The sequence below is a fragment of the Oncorhynchus gorbuscha genome, linkage group LG08 (genome assembly GCF_021184085.1).
Source record: "Oncorhynchus gorbuscha isolate QuinsamMale2020 ecotype Even-year linkage group LG08, OgorEven_v1.0, whole genome shotgun sequence".
Taxonomy (NCBI): Eukaryota; Metazoa; Chordata; class Actinopteri; order Salmoniformes; family Salmonidae; genus Oncorhynchus; species Oncorhynchus gorbuscha.
In genome coordinates, this window is record NC_060180.1 from 15,417,296 (window position 1) to 15,441,316 (window position 24,021).

The 24,021-nt window shown below is 42.0% G+C and overlaps 1 protein-coding gene across 2 annotated transcripts in view; it reads right to left on the bottom strand.

The window, feature by feature from the left end:
- LOC124041246 (SH3 and PX domain-containing protein 2A-like) overlaps positions 1-24,021 on the bottom strand; it is a 102,806-nt gene that overhangs the window by 36,918 nt on the left and 41,867 nt on the right. For both annotated transcript variants that reach the window (XM_046358610.1, XM_046358609.1), the window contains exon 7: positions 9,598-9,726. In XM_046358610.1, coding sequence (XP_046214566.1) covers positions 9,598-9,726 — 129 coding nt within the window. The remainder of the gene's footprint in view (positions 1-9,597; positions 9,727-24,021) is intronic.

Below are 24,021 nucleotides of genomic sequence, written 5' to 3' on the forward strand. Positions count from 1 at the left end.
TTAGTTCTATTTTTTTTTTTTATCTTTTTTTAAACTTTGGAACGTAAATCCAACAAATCAATCATTAATTTGTAGACAAACCAGATATTGAATTGTGAACACAACCAAATATCAACATTTGCTTGGATAGTATATATTCTGTACATTATGAAAAAACATGTATAAGGGCTAATGGTAACTACTTCGAAACTTCCAAAGATCCAATAAACCTACATAAACCCAACCTCACTCCTTGAGAAAATTGAGACATGGCTTGTGTATGTGTGCCATTCAGAGGGTGGGTGTGCAAGACAAAATATTTAAGTGCCTTTGAACGGTGTATGGTAGAAGGCACACCGGTTTGTGTCAAGAACTGCAACAGTGCTAGGTTGGGTCCACTGTATTTAAGTTGAAGTTTTACTCCAATTTCAATGTTTACAACGTTGGTTCAAATGTTATGAAAACAGTACTGGTTGATTACTTTTTCAAATCAAATGTATTTTCCACATCACATTACATTGCCAAATTATGTTGAAACAACTGATTCAACCAGTGTGTTCCCAGTGGATTCTTTGTTTTGTTTACAAAGAAAATGAATCATTAAAAACGATGCTGATTATGTAAGCCATGTGTGTCGTAATGTGGCTCTAGGGGGGAGAAGAAAAACGGTACTGCTACAGTATGGATTACTTTGAAAGGAGAAAGTGGAGGAAGTAAACAGATGTTTGGTTCAGACTTCAAAGTGATAAAGCTTTATTTGTATCTACTTGTATCCACTACTCTGCTCCACTCTCTTTCTCCGAGGGAGGACAAAAGAGAGGAACCTATCTGTCGAGGAGGGCCAGCCCTATTGGTCTCCCCTACAGTACCTGTTGTCCGGAAACACTATTAGGTTAAACACTCCAGTCTCCTTTTTACTGTAATCAACATATTTAGCGCTCAAGACAAAGATGGGACACGGACAAGCAACTCCAGATTTTCCTACAGTGAAACTATAATGATATGCAGTGTAATTAACATAGTATTGAGATGCCTTCTGTTTGGACTTTTTCCACATTTTGTTACATTTTAGAATAAGGCTCTAACGTATTAAATATATTTTTTATCCCCCGCATCAATCTGCACACAATGACTAGGCTGCCCGAACAAAAGCCAAGATAATGGAATTCATTGCCCTTGACAATCAACCGTTCTGTCGTGGGTGATGATGGCTTTCGCCGACTGGTCAAGCACCGCTACACACTACCAAGTGCACTATTTTTCAGACGTCGCCCTACACAGTAACAGCGTCACTGCTATTAGCTTCACAACATACATACTATGGAACGCTGTTGAAGTATTTGCGTGTCAAAAGAGATACAGTAGCACTGTCAAAGCTTTACAGAAAAAGTCTGCAAACATCGGCCATGATGTGTTTTCAATACCGCGTTGGTAATAAAAGCATAATTTGTTTGACTGCAACTTCTGGGGTAGCTAGCTTTAGATTGGTACCTAGCTAGCACCAATTCAACCGGCCTGCAAACAATGACCAGTAGAAACTGCAGTCATTTTCATTATTCTTAACAATGATTTAGGAATCCTTGTGAGAAACTATTAGCTAGGTTGCCACTTGTTCGCCTATTGAGACTGAACTTCAGGTCATTAAAATAAATAGTTAGTCAGCTACTTAACCCTGTTGTAAAGCGAACGTTATAAGCTGCTAGTTAACTTCATCTGGCTCGTGAGGTTCGACTGGACCGGGACATGTGTTGTGAAGCTGGCCACAATAAGGATTAATCACAATAGTGGTTTTGGGGGTTTGCCTTCAAAATAAAAGTATGTCATTGACAGTAATGCAAATTAATAAAAATGGTAGAATTATGCCATACCATATATTTTGAAGGCAAACCGAAATGTCCACTGTTGTGGCTAATCCTTATTGTGGCTAGCTTCACATAGATGGGTCCGACCACGACTGCGTGGCCACGCACACCTCTAACTCAATCATCAAGTTTGCGGACGACACAACAGTGGTAGGCTTGATTACCAACAACGACGAGATGGCCTACAGGGAGGAGGTGAGGGCCCTCGGAGTGTGGTGTCAGGAAAATAACCTCACACCACGTCAACAAAAATAAGGAGATGATTGTGGACTTCAGGAAACAGCAGAGGGAACACCCCCCTATCCACATCGATGGAACAGTAGTGGAGAGGGTAGTACGTTTTAAGTTCCTCGGCATACACATCACAGACAAACTGAATTGGTCCACTCACACAGACAGCATCGTGAAGAAGGCTATATCACCGCCTGGTACGGCAACTGCTCCGCCCACATTCGTAAGGGTAGTGAGGTCTGCACAACGCATCACCGGGGGCAAACTACCTGCCCTCCAGGACACCTACACCACCCGATGTTAGAGGAAGGCCATAAAGATCATCAAGGACAACAACCACCCGAGCCACTGCCTGTTCACCCCGCTATCATCCAGAAGGCGAGGTCAGTACAGGTGCATCAAAGCTGGGACTGAGAGACTGAAAAACAGCTTCTATCTCAAGGCCATTAGACTGTTAAACACCACTAACATTGAGTGGCTGCTGCCAACACACTGACTCAACTCCAGCCACTTTAATAATGGGAATTGATGGGAAATGATGTAAAATATATCACTAGCCACTTTAAACAATGCTACCTAATATAATGTTACATACCCTACATTATTCATCTCATATGCATATGTATATACTGTACTCTATATCATCGACTGCATCCTTATGTAATACATGTATCACTAGCCACTTTAACTATGCCACTTTGTTTACATACTCATCTCATATGTATATACTGTACTCGATACCGTCTACTGTATCTTGCCTATGCTGCTCTGTACCATCACTCATTCATATATCTTTATGTACATATTCTTTATCCCCTTACACTGTGTATAAGACAGTAGTTTTGGAATTGTTAGTTAGATTACTTGTTGGTTATTACTGCATTGTCGGAACTAGAAGCACAAGCATTTCGCTACACTCGTATTAACATCTGCTAACCATGTGTATGTGACAAATAACATTTGATTTGATTTGACCACCATGTCTTATAAATTTGGATTATTTTAGATTATGACGCCTAGCTATAGGTTAGCTAGCTAACTATAGTTACTTAAACATATGTCGTTTTGCTTTGTTTTTGGGGAAGAACATTGTTTGCATCCATGAGCTAGCTAGCTTTTTTTATGACCAGCACTGTACATGCGCGAGACAACTTCACTAGCATAATAGCATACCTATCGACGAATCGTTGTGACATGAAATACGAGTGATAGTGTAATCAATGTGTAATAACTATGTAAAAAAATGTATGAACGTGTTAAATTATTATGTGACGTGCAGTCATTTCAGGTCCTGATTGGTCATCAAGCTTAATTGACACGTCAAAGTGTTAAATAGTATATTTTTTGACACGCAAAGACCCAAACGCCGTTCCATGGCAAAGACCAAAATGGTGTACCATAGAAAATGGTTGAGAATGAAATGACCTAACAAATGAACAATGAAACAGCACAGCAGGTAAGTGAAAGAAATAGGTTTTGATGATATTTTACTGGTAAATGGGAACATACGTAAATGCCAACAAAATAACTTTTTGGTCAGTGTGGTGTGAGTGTGTTACCTTTATTTACATAGGCAAGTCAATTAAGAACAAAATTCTTATTTACAATGACAGCCTACTCCGGCCAAACCCGGAAAACGCTGGGCCAATTGTGCGCCGCCCTATGGGACTCCCAATCAGGGCCGGATGTGATACAGCCTGGATTCGAACCAGGGCCTCTTGCACTTAGATGCAGTGCCTTAGACCACTGCGTCCATGTGTGTGTTAACTATTTAAGTGTACTAGAATGCTTAAAAAGGCGGCTAAAATGATAAATATCAGTTATCCGTAACTGTTTTTTTTGGGCGCAAAGGAAAATATCGGATATCGGTATTGGCCAAAAATGTCATATTGGTGCATCACTAACAATAACCCATAATGACAAAGCGAAAACAGGTTTTTAGAAATGTTTGCAAATGTATTAAGAATATAAATACCTTATTTACATAACTATTAGACTTGAAATTTGTCCATACTGTTTCCATTAATCATCCTTGAGATGTTTCTACAACTTCATTGGAGTCCTCCTGTGGTAAATTCAAAGCACTGCAGCAGAAAACCTAATTCAGTTCAAGCTTCTGTAGTTATTAACACTGTATCAAAGAGGGGAAATATATCAAGTGCAATACATTCACTTTCAGTTTTTTTATAAAACACTGGGTCCAATTACCAGCGATGGTTCTGTTGAAAAGTGCTAGGCGAAAAACGGCATAAGAACTAATGTTGACCTAAGGAACAACCCACGCAGCACCTTAGAATATGAAAGGTTCCCCTCATGGTGTACTGTACGTAGCTTTAGAAAAGCCTTCTACAGTCCCAGGCTCTAGACAGCACAGATGGCATGTGAGATGTGCCTGATATCCCAAACCTCTAAAATGCTATTTAACTTTAATGGTTGTTCCTAAGTGTGAGGCGCCTCACGAATCCATTGGTTCATGTCCATCGTCTGGCCGTAGCCAAATGGTGTTCAACAGCTTCCTATTCACATCTCCTGTCCCTCATGAACATTGATCTACAGTATCAGAGAGGATTTAAGAGCAGAGAGTAATACAGTACGTAGGAAAGCCATCTAGTTCCTCCTCAACGTATCCATGGTCCATCAATAACGAAGAGAGATGGGGAAGAGAATTGGGACACAGCTTTACCATTTGAGAGCCCTTAAGCAGACTAAAAAACCCTACAACGTGTTCCCAGAATTCACCACTGATTAACGCAGTTATTGGTTCATTGACGGAAACACACGCAGGGTTGTACAGAGAGGCTATTAGAGCCTGAGGGGCTGACAAACCCGAGTTGCTGCCCTCTCCGACACAGACATTCCTGGAGTTAATTTGGCAAATTACAATTCAAAAAGCTGATCTAGACTTGGAGCGAGGCCAATGTAAACGCACAGTGGTCCGAAAAGATTTAGAGGGATATTATCTGGGTTGGACTGGGCAAGGCTAGCTTAACACTGCCCTTGAGGTATATAGTAGACTAGACAACAGGCAGCATACCTCAAGAGGGAAATTCTTTACCTTTCCTACACATTTTGATAACAAGAAAAGTTCAACAGTAGACTGAAGTGCACTTGAACCTCAGAGAAATGCACTGGGTCTGTTGTGCCAGGTCGTAATTGCCATAAAGACGGCATTGTTCTTAATTGACCCACCTGGTTAAGTGAAGGTTAAAAAGTGGGGTGCTAGTTTAGCCTATCCTTGGTTAACATCTCTCTAACACAGTGTATATGTTGAGGAGCATCCTGGAGGATCCATTATAATGAACCAACCTCTGAACCACTAACTTTGGCAGGAAATGGCTTTTTCCATATTCCCCCTGACTCTCTCCCCACCCCACACACCTCTACTCTTCAAAGCTAGGGTCTCTCTCTGACAAGCTCTGACTTAATTCAGTTGTGAAAATAGACCATTAGAGGAATTGCAATCAAACAAATGCAAGCAACTGCAAGGGCACCAGGGATAAAAACACTGATGGAACACTTCTTTTGAGTATCCTAAAAAGTGGCAGTTGATTTTTATGCAACGCTGAGAAAATTACATAATCAAAAAGATAGATCTTGTACCATTTCTCTGTCTTGGATGAGTCCTGGCAGCGCAGCATTCCTTGTCTTAAAGATTATTTCACAAGAATTCTATGATATACATAAAAAAAAAATGAAAAAAATAAAGAAAAATAAAATCAGTGCTGAGTGCGTCCACAACACACATTGCCATTCTGAGCTATGTTGATTAACCAGAGGAATATAGTACAAACCAGGATCAATGATTTAGCCAGCTAGATATGTTGTTTTGGTTGTTGAGTCAATTTCAAGCATATCTTTCTAAAAAATGTAAAGTTATTTCAGAATATTTCAGAATAAGTTAGCTAGTTAAGTCATTGATCTTGCTTTGTAGTATACCCCTCTGGTACCTGATCCAATAACAAGGAACACCCTCTCATGAAAACATGAATCATTATTAACTATGACAGCGACTGGAGGCCAAAAGCAGTACAGTATCAACAAACCATTGCAATGGAAAATACTGACTTGTCCTGGTAAAAGGACATGGAACACTGATAAACCGGAGCTTGCATATATGAACTGACCTAGATTCAAAGCCCCTGTCAGAAATATATTATATAATCCAATGTAAGAACACATGCCTTCCCTTTAGTGTAGTGGGCAATCCTTTGCATTACAATGGCATTAACCTTGGATACGGTAACAGTGAAATTCACATTTAAATGTACCTTGTACAATGAAAGTACATAGAAAGCACTTTGGTAAGTAACTCTATGTTCAAATTTGAGAACCAACATGGTAATAAGTAAAGCACAATATAATTGCACTCTTACGCCATGCATACACTACACAGACATAAGGACAAGTTACATTCCCAGCCAAATGTCAACACACCATATTCACACCCTTTAATAAATGTACAAGCCTCTAAAGACCTGCAGAACCTTTTTGCCATCATTCCACAGAGAAGTATGGAGACCTTTTAGCAGCTTTGGGTTCATAAAGAGCATGTTCACCACTGAAAGTCTGAGAGAGAAAGCAACCTGTCAGATGCCATAAAAGACATTAACTTATTCTGTGAGAAATGGATAATAAACTAAATGGACTCTTTTACGCACACCTGGAACTGTTAGCATTGGCACAGGGCTGAGGAATGATGTCACCCACATTGCAGCTTAGCCTATGCTGTCCAGGAGGTGTCAAGGCTTTAGCTAATGCAAACCATTCTGTTGAACACAACAGGCTTCAGCATATGCTAACGGTTTTGATGAACACTACAGGCTTTAGCTAACGCTAAACATTCTGTATAACAAAATAGGCTTCAGCTAATGCTAACCATTTTGTTGAACACATTACGCTGAGTGGATTGGCTTTAGCTACCTCTATAATACTTGGGAGTCCCTAGCCTACAGTGCTTTGAGTCCTTTATGTCAAATACTGTCTATACACTATAGGTTGTGTTCCTATGAATCAAACAGTGATTCAGTTAGACCTGCAGGTGGATGAACTCCCTAACCAGTGACACATTTACCCTGTAGTCATCAAAATGTACTGCAGCCAGTCTCCAGCACCATCCATCAAGGTCCATGCTAATTATGGAGGAAAGGACTCAGGTCAAGGCCTTGGGCAAAAGGACTTCAAGGTGTTTGGAAATCTGCCTCAAAGTGACTCCCTAGTGGGCTCAAATCCAACTGGACCAAGGCAGGAAAATAAATGGAGGAACTCAAAGGGTGGGTACAGACACTTCAAAGCAGCCAATTGACTCTATTCCTTTAGGTCTCTATGGCATGGGTTTTCACTCACACCCAATGTGAAACCAATTGCTTTCTGATCCCCGTTTCTCCTCCTCTCTGAAGAACACATGAGTCCCATTAGTGCTTTACTGTCTGGGCACACCATTAAAGCCAGGATGTCAACCTCTGTTACATAGCCTGTCTCTCTCTCTCTAGAGGCTCATGAGATGGACATGACAAAACCTCTCATTTCATTCTACTGAAGGGACAGTAAAACTACAGGTTTCCTTATGCTGCATCAGCTAAAACTGTGGTTCAGTTAATTGGTGAGATGTGCTTTGATGTTATAGTGCAAGGGTTTGTGAGAAGCCTTAACTGTGTCAAAGTGTAGCGGCAAAAGTAAACACTGACATCATATCAAGTAAGCCCATCATCAAGTGAGGCCATCCTCAAGAAAGGCAAGGCCATCCTCAAGAAAGGCAAAGCCATCCTCAAGAAAGGCAAGGCCATCCTCAAGAAAGGCAAGGCCATCCTCAAGAAAGGCAAGGCCATCCTCAAGAAAGGCAAGGCCATCCTCAAGAAAGGCAAGGCCATCCTCAAGAAAGGCAAAGCCATCCTCAAGAAAGGCAAAGCCATCCTCAAGAAAGGCAAAGCCATCCTCAAGAAAGGCAAAGCCATCCTCAAGAAAGGCAAAGCCATCCTCAAGAAAGGCAAAGCCATCCTCAAGAAAGGCAAGGCCATCCTCAAGAAAGGCAAGGCCATCCTCAAGAAAGGCAAAGCCATCCTCTAGTAAGGCAAAGCCATCTTCAAGTAAGGCAAGGCCATCCTCAAGAAAGGCAAGGCCATCATCAAGAAAGGCAAGGCCATCCTCAAGAAAGGCAAAGCCATCCTCAAGTAAGGCAAGGCCATCATCAAGAAAGGCAAGGCCATCCTCAAGAAAGGCAAGGCCATCCTCAAGAAAGGCAAGGCCATCCTCAAGTAAGGCAAGGCCATCCTCAAGTAAGGCAAGGCCATCCTCAAGAAAGGCAAGGCCATCCTCAAGAAAGGCAAGGCCATCCTCAAGAAAGGCAAGGCCATCCTCAAGAAAGGCAAGGCCATCCTCAAGAAAGGCAAGGCCATCCTCAAGAAAGGCAAGGCCATCCTCAAGAAAGGCAAGGCCATCCTCAAGTAAGGCAAGGCCATCCTCAAGAAAGGCAAGGCCATCCTCAAGAAAGGCAAGGCCATCCTCAAGAAAGGCAAAGCCATCCTCAAGTAAGGCAAGGCCATCCTCAAGAAAGGCAAGGCCATCATCAAGAAAGGCAAGGCCATCCTCAAGAAAGGCAAGGCCATCCTCAAGTAAGGCAAGGCCATCCTCAAGAAAGGCAAGGCCATCCTCAAGAAAGGCAAGGCCATCCTCAAAAAAGGCAAAGCCATCCTCAAGTAAGGCAAAGCCATCTTCAAGTAAGGCAAGGCCATCCTCAGGAAAGGCAAAGACATCCTCAAGAAAGGCAAAGCCATCCTCAAGTAAGGCAAGGCCATCCTCAAGTAAGGCAAGGCCATCCTCAAGTAAGGCAAGGCCATCATCAAGTAAGGCAAGGCCATCATCAAGTAAGGCCACTTTATAAAGAGTACATCATGTCTTTGTTTCTACTGGAGGGCATAATATGCATAATAGTCAAGAGGCAGCTCTGCGAACATCTACCACACCTCATTGTGAAATACACTTACAGAAAAAAGACAAATTGAATGAATCTCATAACAAGGGCTAGATGAAAATCGTTTTCAGTTATTTTTGAAGATCTTAAGGGCTGTGCGTGCAGGGTTTAGCACTCCTAGCACTCAATTTTTAGAGGTTAAGCAGCTGACTCAGGACCCTGTGCAGCTGGCATATGTCTTTCCATTAAAGTGAGCTGGATAATTAATAAAGAAGTCTGAGAGACGTTCCCCCTACAAAAGGCAACATTCTGGCCCCCAGCCTAAACCAACAAAGGGAAAAAAACAGGCCTCTCTGCAGGCCAAAGCAAGCCTCCAGATGGGGCTAAGGCACAGTTGGAAGGCTGTGGACAAAGAGGGAGGGGAGAGAGAGGGAAAGATAGGGAGAGGAGGTAACATGAGGGAAACTATCGGGATGAGGGAAAGACAGGAAACCCAGACTGAGAGGTGAAAATGGAAGAGCTCATGTTGATGCTGGCCGGAAAGTGTGCATGCATGTGCATCTCTGTGTGTGTGTGCGTGCATGTGTATGCATATGCATGTGTAAGTTGGTAACTCACCGCTCTCGCTCTTATCGATGACGTCCACCAGTTCGCCGGCCTGCAGGCTGATTTCCGCTGGCTCCTGCTTCTCATAGTTGGCCACCACCATGTACTGCTCCAGTAGCATAGGATCTGCACCATCCAAGCCTGGGGTTGATGGGAAAAAACAAGCTGTCAGCCAACTCCCGGGCATGGGTCCGCGAGAGCGACTGCCGGGCACCCGCTGTGCCATAGGCCAATTTGTCAGTAGACCTTAGCCAATGGGAACACACGCTGGGCTCAGTGCATCTTCCCAAGAGTCTGGCCATATAGCTGGATCCCCCACCAGCCCAAAACCAGGGGCAGTGGAGAGTCTAAAAAGAAAACTAAAAGTCCCCCCAAAAACATCAAGCAGTTAGCTGAAGAGAATCCATTCTATGATGTTGGGGGGCCTCATCCATTGTCCAAACTTGAGATAATAAAAATAGGAATAGATGGGTTTAGGTAGAGAAAGAGAGAGGAGAAAGAGAGGAGAGCAATAGCGAGACAGAGCAGGAGCAGCAGCAGTTTATAGATGGGACAGTGTAGTGGGATAGAGGAACGGTTTCCCCTGGAAAATAAACACTGCTAAAAAGCCTCCTTCTCCTCCTCGTTGGGGCTGGAGGAAGAGTAGGGGGGGTTGTGTACGCCAATCATAAGAGTCGACACCAGAGGCCTTAAATAGAACCAGATGAGTGGGCTGGAGTTGAGCTCAGGAGGCCAGGCCTCAGCTGCTATGAAACACTAGAACACAGGACTTTCATTCAGCATGGCCAATGGAAAGCTTCTTTCCTGCCCTCTCTGGGTTAACCATCTAAGCACCAGAAATGACTTCATTTTGACAATGTTGTTCAACAAGACCATAAATTTATCACTTCAAACATCCAAGAATGTGTCACTATTATAGATGAGGTTGCTCTTACACTGTGATGGCAGTTTTGCAGGGGTTTATTTCATATAACTGGCTTTTATACAAACTGTGCAGTCCCTGTTGCATTGCATGGCATTGGTGTTTATTTTATAAATCTCATACCATAAAGCAAGTTTGAACCAGAGGCTTGTACCAGAGGATTGTACCATAGACTAAAGCACACTTAATATGCACAGACAGGTATTGTAAAAAAATATAATAACCTAAACATCAAAAGGAAAGATCATTGGAGATAATTCTCATTTTCAAAAACGAGGCACCTGTTGCATGACTTCAAAACAGGAAATAAAATCTTCCTAACAAATTGACCCACATACCACTGTACACTGAATCTTAAAAACACTCCAAAACATCTCCAGCTGCAGAGAACCCCGTTTAGGAGCAGAACTAACATGTCCACTGTACCCTAGAATCAGAGACTGCTGAGATGGAGTTCACACATTACTGACGGCTCAGACTGGTCACAGAGTTCCATAAAATAAATAAAGTGTCATAAAAAGAGGAGAGAAGTGATTCACATAGAGTAACAAGACAGTATACAGCACATACTACGTTATCTGGATGAAAAACCAGGATATCCTTTGGCCTAAACTCCAAGCTGCTTCAAGGCTTGCCTGAGTAAACAGACGTGTAGTTTAACTGCTAACAGACAATTCAAGTATATGGATACTAAAACAGAGGATACAAAGAAAATGCAATAACATTGTCAATATACTGTTTCTCTCTTAGATTAAATCAATTACAGTATTTAGTGAAAAATAAATGAAATAGCGGTGTTCCTGTCCCACATAAGAGAAATGTATACCAAACAAAATGTTAAACTAGATAAAGCCAAATGCGTCTAAATTAATAGATTATTCAACCTGTGGTAAACTCAGTGTCTGGAACATTGTAAAGAGAGCTCTATCTCAGACAATGGAAAATAGTGTAGCATGATTCCAGTCCAATAAAGAAGATTAGATAAGAAGTGATTGATACTGCTTGGATTAAGCTGCCAGTATAAAAGAGAGGACCTGATGACAGCTGCCAGACTAAAGATGAACATTTCCGTAAATTAGGATTATATTCACATTCTAGCAGAAACATCAAAACACTAATAAATCAACCGGATGAGCTCAGCTTCAATAGCATCCAAAATACTAACCCTGCCAATGAGTGAAGTTGAACCAGTGTGGTTCCTTTTGTGGTTTCCATTGCTTTTTCATTATTCACACAGTTATTTTCTCACCTCGAGGTTGGGCGCAGAAGCATTGGAAAGTTAATATTAGTTCAAATTTGAGTGCAGATCACTCAAGGCATTTTAATAACCTGTCGGGAATTGTAAGAAGGATGGTGGAAGACAGAGGCAGATTAATCCCATCTCTTAAAATGTTTGGACACCATATTGCAAAAAAGAAATAGAAACAAGTTCATGATGTCATTTCCTGGTGAATATATACAGTGGCTTGCGAAAGTATTCACCCCCTTGGCATTTTTCCTATTATGTTGCCTTACAACCTGAAATTAAAATAGATTTTGGGGGGGGGTTGTATCATTTGATTTACACAACATTCCTACCACTTATTTGTTCTTATGAAACAAACAAGAAACAAGACCAAAAAGTAGAAAACTTGAGCTTGCATAACTATTCCCCCCCCCCCCCCCCCCCCCCAAGGTCAATAACTTGTAGAGCCACCTTTTGCAGCAATTACAGCTGCAAGTCTCTTGAGGTATGTCTCTATAAGCTTGGCACATATAGCCACTGGGACTTTTGCCCATTCTTCAAGGGGAAACTGCTCCAGCTCCTTCAAGCTGGATGTGTCCCGCTGGTGTACATCAATCTTTAAGTCATACCAGATACCTCAATTGGATTGAGGTCTGGGCTTTGACTAGGCCATTCCAAGACATTTAAACATTTCCCCTTAAACCGCTCGATTGTTGCTTTAGCAGTATGCTTAGGGTCATTGTTCTGCTGGAAGGTTCTCTGTCCCAGTCTCAAATCTCTGGGAGACAAACATGTTTCCTTAAAGAATTTCCCTGTATTTAGCACCATCCATCATTCCTTCCATTCTGCCACCCCCATGCTTCACTGTGGGGATGGTTATCTTGGGGTGATGAGAGGTGTTTGGTTTACGCCAGACATAGCATTTTTCTTGATGGCCAAAAATATAAATTTTAGTCTCATCTGATCAGAGTACCTTCTTCCATATGTTTGAGGAGTGTCCCACTTGCCTTTTGGCGAACACCAAACATGTTATATGTTTTTTCTGGCCACTCTTCCATAAAGCCCAGCTCTGTGGAGTGTACCCTTAAAGTGATCCCTATGGACAGATACTCCTCCAATCTCCGCTGTGGAGCTTTGCAACTCCTTCAGGGTTATCTTTGGTCTCTTTGTTGCCTCTCTGATTAATGTCCTCCTTGCCTGGTCTGTGAGTTTTGGTGGGTGGCCCTCTCTTGGCAGGTTTGTTGTGGTGCCCTATTCTTTACATTTTTAAAATAATGGGTTTAAATGGCGCTCCTTGGGATGTTCAGATTCTAATACTTTTTATTACCCATCCCTGATTTGTACTTCTCCGCAACTTCATTACTGACCTGTTTGGAGAGCTCCTTGGTCTTCATGGTGCCGCTTGCTTGGTGTTGCCCCTTGCTTAGTGCTATTGCAGACACTGGAGCCTTTCAGAACAGATGTATATATACTGAGATCATGTGACACTTAGATTGCACACAGGTTGACTTTATTTAACTAATTATGTGACTTCTGAAGGTAATTGGTTGCAATATATGTCATAGCAAAGGGGGTGAATACATATGCACACACCACTTTTCCGTTTTTATTTTATATTTTAAAAAATGAAACAGGTTATTTTTTTCATTTCACTTCACCTTTTGGACTATTTTGTGTATGTCCATTACATGAAATCCAAATAAAAATATATTTAAAATTACAGGTTGTAATGCAAAAAAATAGGGAAAACACCAAGGGGATGAATACTTTTGCAAGGCACTGTATATATAGATCTATATATATCTTCTAGGCCCGTTAGTTGTCTGAATCGCCGTGTCTCCAGCCCGCCCAGCTACACACTGGACCCTATGATCACTCGGCTATGCATGCCTCTCTCTAATGTCAATATGCCTTGACCATTGCTGTTTTGGTTAGTGATTATTGTCGTATTTCACTGTAGAGCCTCCAGCCCTGCTCAATACGCCTCAGCTAACCCTCTTGTCCCACTTCCCACCCATGCGGTGACCTCACCTGGTTTAATTGATGTCTCTAGAGACAATACCTCTCTCATCGTCACTCAATGCCTAGGTTTACCTCCACTGTACTCCCATCCTACCATACCTTTGTCTGTACATTATGCATTGAATCTATTCTACCGCACCCAGAAACCTGCTCCTTTTACTCTCTGTTCCGTACGTACTAGATGACCAGTCTTACAGCTGTTAGCCATACCCTTACCCTGCTCCTCCTCTGGTGATGTAGAGGTTAATCCTGGCCCTGCAGTGCCTAGCTCTACTCCCATTCCCCAGGCGCTCTCATTTGTTGACTTCTGTAACCGTAAAAGCCTTGGTTTCATGCATGTTAACATTAGAAGCCTCCTCTCTGAGTTTGTTTTATCCACTGCTTTAGCACACTGTGCCAACCCAAATGTCCAAGTCATGTCTGAATCCTGACTTAGGAAGGCCACCAAAAACCCTGAAATTTCCATCCCTAACTATAACATTTCCCGAAAAGATAGAACTGCCAAAGGAGGCGGAATTTCAATCTACTGCAGAGATAGCCTGCAGAGTTCTGTATTACTATCCAGGTCTGTGCCCGAACAATTTCAGCTTCTACTTTTAAAAATCCACCTTTCCAGAAACAAGTCTCTCACCGTTGCCGCTTGCTATAGACCACTTTCTGACCCCAGCTGTGCCCTGGACACCATATGTGAATTGATTGCCCCCATCTATCTTCAGAGCTCGTGCTGTTAGGTGACCTAAACTGGGACATGCTTAACACCCCGGCCATCCTACAATCTAAGCTTGATGCCTTTAATCTCACACAAATTCTCAATGAACCTACCAGGTACAACCCCAAATCCGTAAACACAGGCACCCTTATTAATATCATCCTAACCAACCTGCACTCCAAATACACCTTTGCCGTCTTCAACCAGGATCTCAGCGATCACTGCCTCATTCCTAGCGTCCGTTATGGGTCTGCGGTCAAACGACCACCCCTCATCACTGTCAAACGCTCCCTAAAACACTTCAGTGAGCAGGCCTTTCTAATCAACCTGGCCCGGGTATCCTGGAAGGATACTGACCTCATTCCGTCAGTAGAACATGCCTGGTTATTCTTTAAAAGTGCTATCCTCACAATCTTAAATAAGCATGCCCCATTAAAACATTTTAGAACCAGGAACAGATATAGTCCATGGTTCACTCCAGACCCGACTGCCCTTGACCAGCACAAAAACATCCTGTGGCGTACTGCATTAACATCGAATAGCCCCCGCGATATGCAACTTTTCAGGGAAGTTAGGAACCAATATACACAGGCAGTTAGGAAAGCAAAGGCTAGCTTTTTCAAACAGAAATTTGCATCCTGCACCACAAACTCAAAAAAGTTATGGGACACTGAAAGTCCATGGTAAATAAGAAACACTGTCAACACCGCTAAATCCACGATAATTAAGAATTTCAATAAGCATTTTTCTACAGCTGGCCAGGCTTTCCACCTGGCCATCCCTGCCCTGGTCAACAACCCTGCACCCCCCACAGCAACTTGCCCAATCCTCCCCTATTTCTCCTTCACCCAAATCCAAATAGCTGATGTTCTGAAAGAGCTGCAAAATCTGGACCCCTACAAATTAGCAGGACTAGACAATCTAGACCTCTCTTTCGTATGGTCTGAGATCCCCAAAGATTGGAAAGCTGCCACTGTCATCCCCCTCTTCAAAGGGGGTGACACTCTAGACCCATATCTATCCTACCCTGCCTTTCTAAGGTCTTCGAAAGCCAAGTTAACAAACAGATCCCCGACCATTTAGAATCCCACCGTACCTTCTCTGCTATGCAATCTGGTTTCCAAGCTGGTCATGGGTGCACCTCAGCCACGCTCAAGGTCCTAAACGATATCATAACCCCCATCAATAAGATAAAATACTGTGCAGCTGTATTCATAGACCTGGCCAAGGCTTTTGACTCTGTCAATCACCACATTCTTATTGGCAGACTCAACAGCCTTGGTTTCTCAAATGACTGCCCACACTGAGTTCAGTGTGTCAAATCGGAGGGCCTGTTTTCGGGACCTCTGGCAGTCTCTATGGGGGTGCCTCAGGGTTGAATTCTTGGGCTGACTATTTTCTCTGTATACATCAATGATGTCGCTCTTGCTGCTGGTGACTCTCTGATCCACCCCTATGCAGACGATACCATTTTGTATACGTCTGGCCCTTCTTTGGTCACTCTGCTAACTAACCTCCAGACGAGCTTCAATGCCATACAACTCTCCTTCCGTGGCCTCCACAACTGCCCTTAAAATGCATGTAAAACTAAATGCATGCTCTTCAACCGATTGCTACCAGCACCTGCCTGCCCATCCAGCAACACTACTCTGGACGGTTCTGACTTATGAATCTGAATATGTGGACATATACAAATACCTAGGTGCCTGGTTATACTGTAAACTCTCCTTCCAGACTCACATTAAGCATCTCCAATCCAAAATTAAATCTAGAATCGTCTTCCTATTTCGTAACAAAGCATCCTTCACTCATGCTGCCAAACATACCCTCGTAAAACTGACTATCCTACCGATCCTCAACTTAATTTACAAAATAGCCTCCAACACTCTACTCAGCAAATGTGATGCAGTCTATCACAGTGCCATCTGTTTTGTCACCAAATCCCCATATACTACCACCACTGCGACCTGTATGCTCTCGTTGGCTGGCCGTCACTTCATATTTGTCGCCAATACCACTGGCTCCAGGTCATCTATAAAAGTATTTGCTAGGTAAAGCCCCGCCTTATCTCAGCTCACTGGTCACCATAGAAGCACCCACCCGTAGCACGCGCTCCAGCAGGTATATTTCACTGGTCACCCCCAAAGCCAATTCCTCTTTTGGCTGCCTTTCCTTCCAGTTCTCTGCTGTCAATGACTGGAACTAATTGCAAAAATCACTGAAGCTGGAGACTCATATCTCCCTCTCTAACTTTAAGCACCAGCTGTCAGAGCAGCTGAAAGATCACTGCACCTGTCCATAGCCCATCTGTAAATAGCCCATCCAACTACCTCATCCCCATACTGTTATTATTTCTCCTTGCTCCTTTGCACCCCAGTATCTCTACCTGCACATTCATCTTCTGCACATTTATCACTCCAGTGTTTAATTGCTAAATTGTAATTATTTTGTCACTATGGCCTATTTATTACCTCCCTTATCTCACCTCATTTGCACACACTGTATAGACTTTTTCCTATTGTGTTATTGACTGTATGTTTGTTTATTCCATGTGTAATTCTGTGTTGTTGTTTGTGTCACGGCCGTCGAATGAAGAGGACCAAAGCACAGCGTGGTAAGTGTACATATTCCTTTTATTTAGAAATGACGCCGACAAAAACAATACAAAACAACCGTGAAGCTTAAGGGCTATGTGCCACAAACAAAGTTAACTTCCCACAAAGAGAGGAGGGAAAAGGGCTACCTAAGTATGGTTCCCAATCAGAGACAAAGATAGACAGCTGTCCCTGATTGAGATCCATACCTGGCCAAAACATAGAAATATAAAATCATAGAAAAAACAAACATAGAATGCCCACCCCACATCACACCCTGACCTAACCCAATAGAGAAATAAAACGGCTCTCTAAGGTCAGGGCATGACAGTTTGTGTCACACTGCTTTGCTTTATCTTGGCCAGGTCTCAGTTGTGAATGAGACATTTTTCTCAAAAGCCTACCGGGCTAAATAAAAGGTTAAATAAAAAATTACATCTATATACAGTTGAAGTCAGAAGTTTACATACAACTTAGCCAACTACATCCAAACTCAGTTTTTCACAATTCTTGACATTTAATCCTAGTAAAATGCCCTGTCTTAGGTCAGTTAGGATCACCACTTTATTTTAAGAATGTGAAATGTCAGAATAATAGTTGAGAGAATTATTTATTTCAGCTTTTATTTCTTTCATCACATTCCCAGTGGGTCAGAAGTTTACATACACTCAATTAGTATATGGTAGCATTGTCTTTAAATTGTTTAACTTGGGTCAAATATGTTGCGTAGGCTTCCACAAGCTTCCCACAACAAATTGGGTGAATTTTGCCCATTCCTCCTGACAGAGCTGGTGTAACTGAGTCAGGTTTGTAGGCCTCCTTGCTCGCACATGCTTTTTCAGTTCTGCCCACAATTTCTCTTTAGGACTGAGGTCAGGGCTTTGTCATGGCCACTCCAATACGTTGACTTTGTTGGAATTGTGATACAGTGAATTATAGGTGAAATAATCTGTACAACAATTGTTGGAAAAATGACTTGTGTCATGCACAAAGGAGATGTCCTAACCGACTTGCCAAAACTATAGTTTCTTAACAAGAAATTTGTGGAGTGGTTGAAAAAAAAACAAGTTTTAATGACTCCAACCTAAGTGTATGTAAACTTCTGACTAAAAGTGTATATCTATATATAAACTGAGTGAATGCTGATTGGCTGACAGCCGTGGTATTTCAGACCGTGTGCCACGGGTGTGACAAAAGTTATTTTTACTGTTGTAATTACATTGGTAAACAGTCTATAATAGCAATAAGGCACTTATGGGGTTGATGATATAACGATCAATATACCATGGCTAAGGGCTGTATGCAGGCACTCCGCATTGTGTCGTGCTTAAGAACAGCCCTTAGCTGTGGTATATTAGCCATATACTACACCCCCTAGGGCCTAACAAATTAATGAAAAATAAAAATAAAAATATATATTTAAAAAACTCAACAGGGTGTGATCTGATAAAACAGGAATCCACGCAAAAATGACGTGAAGTGATGTTTTTGAAACGTGCTTCTTCTCTTGTTGGGCAGGGAGGGGTGTGCACTATGCGAATGAGTAAAGACTGTGTCAACACACTCAGTAGGTCCCAAAAACAAAATCTAATATTTCAGCCCCTTTCAGGAAATGAAATGTTTTGCATCAGCAGGATGAACAGGCTAGAACAAGGGTCACCAAGGTGAGAAATATTAGGAGGGAAAGCCTAAGACGTTGTAGGGTAGAGCTAAAATAAGGTCTTCATCTGGATACCAATGAATTTATTTTTTAACTCTAAACTGTGTAACATTCCACAAAAAGAAATGTAGATTAATATGAAATTGTATGTTGGGTGAAATATGCTTCATACCATAATACTTCCTTCTACTCTGTCTCCAAACTCTAGCTTTAGTAAGCACATGTGATTTACAGTAGTTATGTATTCCAACTCCATCATCTGAGGGCATGAAATTAGATGCAGTAGATTAAATCAATTTGATCGATTGGGTTAGTGTGGGTTAGTGTGCTGCAAGTAGTGGCCACACTAGTGTTAACAAACTGAGCCTGTTCGGAGAGAAATCCTGCTTTTAGCACATATGATTGATATCAGTTCCCCCACCCTTCCTGGAATCTCAGAATATCAACAACTTTAGTGTCTAGACTACTGTGTTTACGTGCGTGTGCCTGCCTCCTAGGATGCCTGTGGGCATCGCCCCATATGCACAGCACATATCTATAACCCTTAAAATTGTATATTTGACACCATACTTTTGAAATAGCCCTGTTAGACACTCTCTGTTTACATCTCACCTCACTCAGATTTATACTTGCACTTCCTGCTCCCAGCCCTGCTCTCCCTCCTTCCCAATCCCATTATTGGTCCTGTCCAAAACAGGACGAAAGTTGGGAGCGTTGCAAGAATGCATCTTGGGGAGGAAACAGGGGAGGTTGGGAATTGGGAAGGCTGTTGGTTTGGGTCAGGGGATTTATCCTCCTTTGTTGTCAGGGTTCCTGATCTTACTCAGGGTCTGGTTAGAGGGAGGGCTGGTGTGACACTGGCATGATGAGGACCTTTTGATTTCACTGAAGCTGATTTAGCAGAGAGATGGAGTAGATCTAAATCTGGTCTTTGGATCGCCAGCTGCAGTTGTGTGGGTGGATAAGAAGGGGATACTGAGCGGTTGTTCAATGCAGTTTACAGATGCTTTCACTGAGTCACTTTGTTAAAACTATCTCTAAAAGGGATGTGGAATGTGTACCGTCAGACAACAAACAAATAAAACCCTGCATAAAGGGAAATAAACTACACATGGGGTTCTAACCATATTGAGCAGCTCATATTCAAAATCAGATATTGTATAAGGACATAAACCTATGTAGTAACACTATTGTAGGTGTCCTTATGTATGCATTCATAAAGCCCTTATAACAGCTATAACAAACAACATTAGTCATAAAGTGATATAAGGAGTTTTATATTGTTATGAGTAATGGCATAAGATGTTATAAAACTAGTTATAACGGGTGTTATAGATGACTATTGATCCTGTTGTCATATGCTCTAATGTCAACTGTTAATAACAGCTGCTATAACATAGACTGAATGACAACCAATGGCATATGTTATTACATGCTACTTAACAATCTATACCAACCAGATGATATAAACAGGGTGTTATGTAATTTACCAACATCTGTGTCACATTATTACATTAAATGGAATGATGGGCATCATAACCATATCATATGCCCTTATAGAGTCTGCACAGAAACCTTCAATAAAGTGACATTAATTTGAGGTGTTATAAAACAGTTATGAATGTTCTTGTACCACAGCACGAGTTGAGAAACACAAAACTCGAACATTCAAAGGATCTCAAAGCAGCATTGGCAAACAGTCTATTGACTCCAACATAAACGTCTCAATATACAATTCGCAGATGCATCTACATTATAAAGACTTTATTGATTGTTATTGATTCATCAGACAACTGGTGTGTCATGTGTTCTTGCCACATATTGACACTCAACAGCTGTTTAGCATTGAAAATCATCAGGCAGCCCCTTTGTCTTATTTTGTGTCTGTTGGTTTCCTAACGTGTATTTTCTGGCACACACTGGGTATTATGAGATGAAGACTCAATTGCTTTTCACAAAAGCTCCAGCTAGCTGCCTACAAGCTTAGGAGGGGTTGGTTCCTTGTTGAGGCAGAGGTGACAATGGTCACTGGCTTGGCTCTAGAACTCATGATGGTGTTAGCTACTTTGGCAAAAAGTCACAAACTGTCAGTGCACACACTGACTTTGTGGTTTAAGAGACTTGCCTGTTTTAATAATAATAATAATAATAATATATGCCATTTAGCAGACGCTTTTATCCAAAGCGACTTACAGTCATGTGTGCATACATTCTACGTATGGGTGGTCCCGGGGATCGAACCCACTACCCTGGCGTTACAAGCGCCATGCTCTACCAACTGAGCTACACAGTTTTAATGCAGTTCTGCTACTGCTGTGTGTATTTTAGCTTTAGTTTAGCCAAATATCCATACAGTATCTTTATAGAAAAACATAAGAATGGTGCAAATGTTTGCCTCGCATTGTCTAACCTGTAAAAATTTCATTATAAAAATGGTAGTTTCACTCGAGTGAGATTCAGTTAATTCAATCTTTCAGATGGTATTGGCCTTGCAGCATGTACAATAAAAGTCCTGTGTCTGGGAGGCAGCATGAGTCAAAAAGCTCAGTATGCAATGGCTTATCAAGTAAGGGGAGTGTGATTGCTGAAACAGCCCACAGTTGTTTATGTGGTAGAGAAGCACACATTCGTCATAGAGATTTTAGCCTTGTGCAGGAACTCTTTGTCAGTTCCCCTTCACACACACACACACACACACACACACACACACACACACACACACACACACACACACACACACACACACACACACACACACACACACACACACACACACACACACACACACACACACACACACACACACACACACACACACACACACACACACACACGGCTAGCTGGCCTCTTACCCGTGCGCCCCTTGACCTTTCACACACACACACCCCGATACTCCCCCTGATACTCCTCCCACCCCATCACCCGTCACACACAATTCCACTCCCTATATGCCCCTGAGCCCCCCAGCACAAATAAAGCCAGCATGGCTGCGCACACACCCCCGGTCCGTGCGTAACACTTGCCACGTAAACCTACTCTCCTCACATGCAGAGCCCCCAAGCGCTCTTACACTCTCTCCCACTCTCTCTCCCTCCCAAACTCTCATTCTCGCTCTCATTCTCTCTCACGCTCCCCCTCTCCTACTCTCTCTACTCAGTCCTGTTATCTTAACACAGTAAAGCTGCTCAGACAAACATCTCATTTTATTCACTTGTGCTCAGTTGTACAAGTTTAAGTTAAGTTTTCTTTTAGTAAATAGGGTTTAAGCCTGAACTGTTCTCTGTCATAGTTACTTCAAAACAGTTTCCAAACAGTGTGTTAACTTCCAAACCATTTTCCTTGGAGACACAGCAGATCTATCGAAAACATTCAGGTCTTACTTCATGAGTAACCTCATATTGTCTATCAATAGCACTACTCTATGTGCTTGTCTCAAATCTAGTTGTGCTGTGCCCATGAGGAGTTGACCAAACCACACATGCTTAGGCAGCCACCCAGGCTGTACTGTATGCTGTCTGTGAAGTTAGTGAAGAGAACAATAGACAGAAAGAGACGTACTGTAAACAGTGCTAAGATATATACCTGGAGAACTAGTAAGGTATTGTATGTCCTGTTTTGACCCATAGAGAGCAACAGATCTACAGAATGAAGTGGACTCAACAGGGAGTGGAAATCATCCAACTGAGAACCCCATAGGGCCCTTGATTTGATTGTAAGGGAGGACACAGTTGGAGAATAATTACTGAGATACAGGCCAAAACCTTACCGAAACCACATGAAGGAGCAAATCATTTATTCATAACTCAATAGTGGTTTTCAGGGACATCTTTTCTTTATCTTAATGTCATAATCTATGGAGTAAATCCTTTTTTGCTCCTAATCAGGGACCCAGCGGTTCACCTATGGGCAATTTCACCAGTCCATAATAAATAACGGAACTTGAAACTTTTGAACACTGAATAAACACTGAAGAAATTCAAGATAGCTGGCGGGTGTATGAGGGAATGACAAACCACACAGAGAGAGAGCGAGAGAATGGGGCAGTCATCATGACGATGCTATGAATGACTGATTGTCTACGTCAGAGTATAAGACAGAGCTGTTCAGATAGCCTGTGATTTCTGCAGAATGTTCATGCCAGGTAAACAGTGGGAACCAGTCTGGCTAAACCATGCAGTAACCACCAGCAGTTTTGTGGCCTGGGGCAACATTTTCCTGTTAGGGCACATTTTCCTGTTAACCCTAACTCTAAACTCTTAGGAGAGACCAACACCATGTAATTATGGGGACCTTAAGCTGCAGCTACAGCAAAAATTCACCACAGACTTGCACAGTCTCTTTGCTGTTCTGGTTTAATAAAGTAATACCAATATCTCAGTGCAGTTAACCCTGTTTCTTGGTATGCAGGAGGAAGATTTCAAAAAGAGATGTCCAGTAAGGATAAGCTATAGAAGCCTTGATTAGACTAGAGTCGTACGGCAAAATATCAGCATCTTGAGAGATTCCTCCAAGGCTTTCAGTCTTAATTTAAAAGATGGAAAATTATGTTTACTATTACAAGAGACAATAAAATAGGACCATTTCATTAATTAATCATTGTTTGTCTACTGTAACTATTCAAAATGTATCGGAAGAGCAACTTTTACAACTGTGGATAAGCCATTATTCCAGCCTCCGATTCCTGGAAGAAATGCAATATCTTGCACAGTCTGAATGTAGGCTACGACAGAGACACGCCTGTCGTAGCCTGAAAAAAAGGCAAGCTTTCCATTTCCTTATGTCAATGGAATTCACTGTTACGTAAAGGCACAATACCATAGAGTGTAGAATAAAATTAGTTTGGAGTCTCATTTCATTTGGTGGCAACTTCATTAGGTTGCCAGGAATGTGTAATTCAGCTGTACTTTTTAATGCATAATACCGTAGGTCAGGGGTATTCAACTACGGAGAATGCTAGTTTTCTGTTCTACCTGATAATTAATTGCACACACCTGGTGTACCGGGTCTAAATCAGTCCCTGATCGATCAGAGGGAAACAAAAAAATGCAGTGGAAATGGCTTGGAGCTCCAGAGTTGATTTTGAAAGCTTCAGGTATAATGTACTATTCAAATAATTGTAGTAATATTCATGGCAACTTCATGAATTGTTGAATCTTATATTTTTTCACCTGGTAGTACTGAGCAATTTGTGCTTCTTGAGGTTGGTTCGGACTTGGTTACCACATTTTTTCCCCCCCAGGTTTTGATAATTTTTAAAGACATTGTGAGTTGAATGCTGTAACAGAGAATAAAACAATGAATACA